The sequence below is a fragment of the Etheostoma spectabile genome, chromosome 4 (genome assembly GCF_008692095.1).
Source record: "Etheostoma spectabile isolate EspeVRDwgs_2016 chromosome 4, UIUC_Espe_1.0, whole genome shotgun sequence".
In the NCBI taxonomy this organism is placed as follows: Eukaryota; Metazoa; Chordata; class Actinopteri; order Perciformes; family Percidae; genus Etheostoma; species Etheostoma spectabile.
Genome location: NC_045736.1, coordinates 35,268,897 through 35,275,173, shown reverse-complemented (window position 1 = coordinate 35,275,173; position 6,277 = coordinate 35,268,897). Strand labels below are relative to the sequence as shown.

General features: G+C 42.8%; 2 protein-coding genes across 2 annotated transcripts in view; both read right to left on the bottom strand.

The window, feature by feature from the left end:
- Nucleotides 1–4,270, bottom strand: part of cyb561d1 (cytochrome b561 family, member D1) — an 8,648-nt gene extending 4,378 nt beyond the window's left edge. Inside the window, exons 1-3 of the mRNA XM_032513189.1 lie at nucleotides 3,974–4,270; nucleotides 3,081–3,359; nucleotides 2,560–2,597 (exon numbers count right to left, since the gene is read on the bottom strand). Of these exons, the coding sequence (XP_032369080.1) occupies nucleotides 2,560–2,597; nucleotides 3,081–3,237 (195 nt within the window). The 5' untranslated portion in view covers nucleotides 3,238–3,359; nucleotides 3,974–4,270. The remainder of the gene's footprint in view (nucleotides 1–2,559; nucleotides 2,598–3,080; nucleotides 3,360–3,973) is intronic.
- A 414-nt stretch (nucleotides 4,271–4,684) lies between these two features.
- The window catches only part of atxn7l2a (ataxin 7-like 2a), a 21,233-nt gene continuing 19,640 nt past the window's right edge, over nucleotides 4,685–6,277 (bottom strand). The window contains exon 10 of the mRNA XM_032513179.1: nucleotides 4,685–5,026. Coding sequence (XP_032369070.1) covers nucleotides 5,009–5,026 — 18 coding nt within the window. The 3' untranslated portion in view covers nucleotides 4,685–5,008. The remainder of the gene's footprint in view (nucleotides 5,027–6,277) is intronic.

Genomic DNA, 6,277 nt, shown 5'->3' with positions numbered 1-6,277 from the left:
TTTTTTTTAGGTACAAAGCAGGGATTACAGTCCGGCTAAAACTGGCTCGTGAGGGAATAGTGTAACAGGGTTAAATTACCATGTTGGTAAAACTTGCATTTTCCACTACAGAGTAGGGTCACATATCAACGACTACAAATATATAATCGCCGCTGTCATGTCTTTTGCCCTGTTTGAATCAGTTGGAAATTTCTGCTTAAAGGTGCTCTAGTGATGTCACGCCTGTTTTAGGCTACAATATTTGTTGTCTCATACAGAAAACATCTCCTCACTATCTGCTAGCTGCCTGTACCAAGAACACACTGTAAAAAAAATCTCCTCACTATCTGTAGCTGCCTGTCCCAGAACACACTGTAAAAAACCATCTCCTCACTATCTGCTAGCTGCCTGTCCCCGAACACACTGTAAAAAACACATCTCATCTATCTGTAGCTGCTGTCCCGAACACCTGTAAAAAAAATCTCTCACTACTGCTAGCTGCCTGTCCCTGAACACACTGTAAAAACATCTCCTCATTATCTGCTAGCTGCCTGGCCCCAGAACACACTGTAAAAAACATCTCCTCACTATTGTGCTGCCTGTCCCAGAAACACTGTAAAAAATCTCCTTCTGCTAGCTGCCTGTCCCTGACACACTGTAAAAACATCTCCTCACTATCTGCTAGCTGCCTGTCCCCAGAACACACTGTAAAAAACATCTCCTCCCTATCTGCTAGCTGCCTGTCCAGAACACACTGTAAAAAAACATCTCCTCACTACTCTGCCTGTCCCAGAACACACTGTAAAAAACATCTCCTCACTATATGCTGCTGCCTGTCCCCGAACACACTGTAAAAAACATCTCCTCATATCTGCTAGCTGCTGTCCCAGAAACACATATAAAAACATCCCTCCACTATGCTAGCTGCCTGTCCCCAGAACACACTGAAAAACATCTCCTCACTATCTGCTAGCGCCTGTCCCATGAACACACTGCAAAAAAAACCTTCCTCACTATAGTGTCCCCAAACACACTGTAAAAAACATCTCCTCACTATGTAGCTGCCTGTCCCCTGAACACACTGTAAAAAACTCTCTCACATCTGCTAGCTGCCTGTCCCAGAAACACACTGTAAAAAAAAGTATCCTACTGTCTGCTAGTTCCTGTCCCCATGCACACGTAAAAAACATCTCCTCACTATCTGCTAGCTGCCTGTCCCCAGAACAACACTGTAAAAACATCTCCTCAATATCGCTAGCTGCCTGTCCCAGAACACACCGATAAACATATCCTCACTATCTGCTAGCTGCCTGGCCCCAGAACACACTTAAAAAATCTCCTCTCATATGCTAGCTGCCTGTCCCTGAACACACTGTAAAAAACATCTCCTCACTATCTGCTAGCGCCGTCCCGAACACACTGTAAAAAACATTCCTCACTATCTGCTAGCTGCCTGCCCTGAACACACTGTAAAAAAACATCCTCACTATCGGCTGTCCCCAGAACACACTGTAAAAAACATCTCCTCACATCTGCTAGCTGCCTGTCCAGAACACACGTAAAAAAAAATATCCTCACTGTCTCGAGATCCTGTCCCTGAACACGTTGTAAAAAACATCTCCTCACTATCTGCTAGCTGCCTGTCCCCAGAAAAACACTGTAAAAACATCTCTATATCGTAGCTGCCTGTCCCCTGAAACACTGTAAAAAACATCTCCTCACTATCTGCTAGCTGCTGTCCCCAGAACACACTGTAAAAAACATCTCCTCACTATCTGCTAGCTGCCTGTCCCCAGAACACACCGTAAAAACATCTCCTCACTATTGCTAGAGCCTGTAAGCATCCGTAAAAAGATCTCCTCACTATCTGCTAGCTGCCTGTCCCCAGAACACACTGTAAAAAACGACCGCACTGTAGATAGCCCAGGGTCTCAACAGCAACAAAAAATAAATGGCCCCACAGCACACGAAGCATATCAAAACAAGTTCAAGAGTTCCAGCCAATAACGACAGAAGATTTGGTTAGTAAAGTACGGGGGAAGAGGGAGGGGGGCGAGCTAGTCTCGTTTTGTTTGAAAAACTTTGAACATCAACAAGAAGTAACGTCACCCAACATCGCTTAGAGCACCTTTAAATGCTGCGTGGTAGTTTCTAGGTGTGTGTGTTTGTTTGTTTCCGTCTGTTCCAGTTTTCTCTATCACTCTTTCAGACTTGTACTAAACACTGAAAAACTCTGCCACCAAGTAAACTCCTAATAAAAAGACAAGAGAGAACGTTCACGTGTGGTGGGTGGGTGTGTGTGTTTTAAATTGATTTCAAAGGTCCAACTTTCACTACTGCTTTTGAATCTATTGTTGATTCAATTCACACACATACTTCTTCTCTACTTGACTTTAGTGTCTTCTTTTTTTGTATTACATTTTGTATTGTTGTTTGTAACGCACATTTTATCTATGTCTATTGAGGCAGATTTTAAACCACCTGCCTTGGTTGTAAAGCACTGTGTGTGTGTGTGTGTGTGTGTGGGGTGTGTGGTGGTGTGTGTGTGTGTGTGTGTGTGTGTGTGTGTAATGTACTTACTGCAAAAGACATACACACTGGATGCCAAGAAAACAGACCTGGAACACAGAGAAAAACACAAGTTAGCAACTTACGGTTCAGAACTATCTCTATTCTCCAGATATAGGATAATTCACTGGTCCCGGTCTCTCAAATGTGAGGATTTATTTCAGAAGCGGTTTCTTCTTGCAAATGAGTGCAGTAAGTTTTCACGTTTCTAATATGAAAGATTCAGGAAGACATGGACTTGACAACAAAAACGTCAACAGGGTTAATCATAAGCCCTTGTTACAACAAAAGCTAAATGATGAGGCTTGCACTCTGTTCTATTAAGTATACAATGGAGTAGCCTACATTGATGTGGTTTATTAACATAACCCATCTAACCACACAAAAGAGCAACTATTCATGCCTCAACATATTTCTTTGAACTGTGGCAATGGAAATGTTATTCTCTTTTGATTTGAGTTAAATGTATTTGATGATGAAATCGTGTTTTGGTCGCCAGTGGTGTGTGTCCAGGCATCCATCTGTCCACTCACTGGTTCCGGGTCTGGACAGCAGGGTGATGATGAGGGTCAGGCCCATGCCGGTGACATGAGCCGCTATCACCGCCGCCCTCCGGAGCCACACATAGAGCCAGTAGTCCCGCATCCCCAGCCCCTCTCCCACCGGGCTGTATTCCACATCAGACGGCATGCCAATGGATCCCCCTGCCCGGCTACCTGCCCGCTCCGGCGGCTGTAGACGGTGCGCTGAAGCGGAGAGACGAGGTGGCGCGTCTGCTGTCGGAACACTGCACGAGCTCCATGATCATTCAGCTAGGTTGACGAACCGGACAGACAGGATAGAGATATGTGATCCGATTAACATGGCCATAGTCAAGCTAATGCTACACACAATGACACTTAGTACTTCCGGTAGTTTTTCACAGTCCGCGTTCAGGTAAAACTGACTTTAAGAATCATCCCACCGGCCTTTTTGAAGAATTGAGAATTATTCAATTGTGCAACGGGTATAATATTACACTAAAATTAATTAATTTTTCAATAAAAGTACGGTGTAACGTTAGTTCCTGTGGCCGTGTAAAGTAGCTAGCTAGCTAGTCTAACTTGCATGGGACTCGATATTAACGTCTACATGTTGTCCAGTGCGTTAAAGTAAGGTGTAATTATCAAAAAAAAAAAGATAAAAAGTAAGGTTAAATTCAGAGGGCTGTTTCGACGGAAATAAAACTTCTTACAGTCGTAGTTTTGGATAGTTTTCGCCCATTTGAAGAAACAAAAGAAACGGGCGCTGTAACCTTTCCAAAACTAATACGGCCCGACTATTCATTTGAAAGGTTATTGGCTAACGTAATAAATGCAGAAACATCACTATCAGTGTAAACGGGGCTTTCTCACTTCTGGTTAAATAACGTCAATGTTACACTTACACCATGTGACAGGCTCGACAACGCCTGTTCTCTTTACTGTCAGCGGGCTTCCCACACCACGACTGGTGCAACATGAAGACAGTAAGCTAAACGTCCCAACCGTATAATGCTTCCAGCGCTCTCTGCTGATCGCGAGCAGTTCTCCTTCCTGGTTTCAACCCTCGCAACGCCGAAGAGTATTAGAGAAGTGAGATGCTTCCATCCCTTCCCTTTCCTGCTGTTCAATGTAGTCCTGGCTTGTTTAGTTGAATGGTGTTCTGGTTACCTCTTCGCAGCGTGCTCAACGCTGCAGATAGGATGTACCTCTCATGTATTATAACAAGGAAGTATGTATTCTCGTTATGAGTGACTCAAACTAGGGCACCATATCAACCAGAGCTGGAATGTAACTGGGCACATCTTTTTAAATACATTATTTAAAAAACACAAAAGGTCACTTGTATTACTCTTCAGTAAGTTTTCTTTCTTTCATAGTAAGTTGTTCATTTGGTGGCAGTAGCTCAGTCCATTGGGAGTTGGGTTGGGAAACGGAGGGTCGCTGACTGGTAGCTGGAGTGATGCCAGTTCACCTCCTGGCCACTGCCAAGGTCCTCTTGAGCAAGGCACCGAAGCCCCCAAAGTAGTGAAGAAAATGGGAAATTTAAAGAGAAAAATAAAGTACCGAGAGCTTAAATCTATAATGTTTGGCCTTAAAAAAACATGTCACAGAAACCAAGTGTAAAGGACATTTTTAATCCATTTTTATAAACCGACATATTTAATTTAGCAGCGTAACCAAATGGTCTTGAGGTATTTCTAAATCCATACTCTGAATTTCATCCCACCCTCCCACTCCCAATTCTCCCTCAGACATACCCACAGACTGACACATCCAGCTGTGATTCACACACCAACACATCCATACTGCACTAACTGTGTGCACACACACACACACACACACACCTCAGACAGACACACACACACTTGAGTCCTGTTGCCTCAGTCTTTGACTGAGCAGAGCTGGCTCCCTCTTAGTGGCTTGTAAGGCAGGCACACTTAATGGTGCAGTTTTGGCTGTGGGACAAAAGAAAAAAAATTCAAATTGTTACTTTTTGACAACTGGTCTGCAGCTTCACTTCAGAACTAAAAACAACATGCACATACATAAGACATACACAGTGTTAGAAAAGTCAAAGAAGCTGAATTAGATACCTGGATAAGACATGTTTAGTTGATGTTTAAGACTCATTTAGGAGAGCTCCAGTAGAAAAATTTGCCAACGTACAAGTGGTCAGAATAAGGTTTGTCTTCGTAGTTGACCTTTGTCAAAATTTGAACAATAGACAAACATTATATGTCAATAAATTACAAAAACTTGGTAAGCTGGGAGAACATGGACTTTTCAACGCTATACATTTCGTAAATGTTAAATGTAAATGCGTATTTAGTGTTTCCACTATGACTGTTTCGGCCTCGCCAGCCCTCTATCTCAGGTGTTGGCGGTCTGCGTCACTGCAATGTGTGGTTACATTTTTTTAAGAAGTGCACGCCAGGCTCCGGCGTAGGGTCTGCATCTCCACGTAAGTACGGCGTGGACTTAACGCACCATAAATGGGGCTTTACTTTGTTAACTCCAACAGAGTAACTGTGCCTTGGGGATGAACAGTTACTAGGCCTTTTAATTCCAAACATACATCTAAAGACGGGACATGCAGCCTCTCTCTATCAGGTGTACCAACTCCATGGAAAGTTCATAGCTCAGCTCATAGCTGAGAGACAGACTAGTGGGTAAGGTGACACATTTTTTAAATAAAGTTCATTCCATTTTTTATGTTTTATAAATAAAAGCAGAACTAATACTGGCCTTATTACAGGCATAATACACATCCCATACGCAGATGTTGATATATTCTGTATGTAATGCATGTAATTCTGATTTCTTTTAAGACATTAAGTAAATTTGTTATAGTATGTATTGTTTTCTTTAAAACAATTGTCTACAGAAAATCAGTTGTGTGACTAATGCCGGTTTTAAAAAGGTGGTTCTGAAAAGTTAGTAGCTTGCTCCTTCGCAGAGGACAGCAGCTGGATACACACAGTTATGAATTCCAATGGTGACCCAGTGTCACAACAAAAAGTCAGTAGAAACTTCTAGTACCACTGCTGCCGACGAGTGAGTGTTTCATACGCAAAACAGAACCTGTGATCAATCTGTGACAGGTTGATCAACTTTTGATCATGCCTACACCTCCAGTTTGCCTGAATTGGACTTTTCACACCTGTGTTTGGGAACATACAATAAAAGGTGTGCCATATGGGCATTTA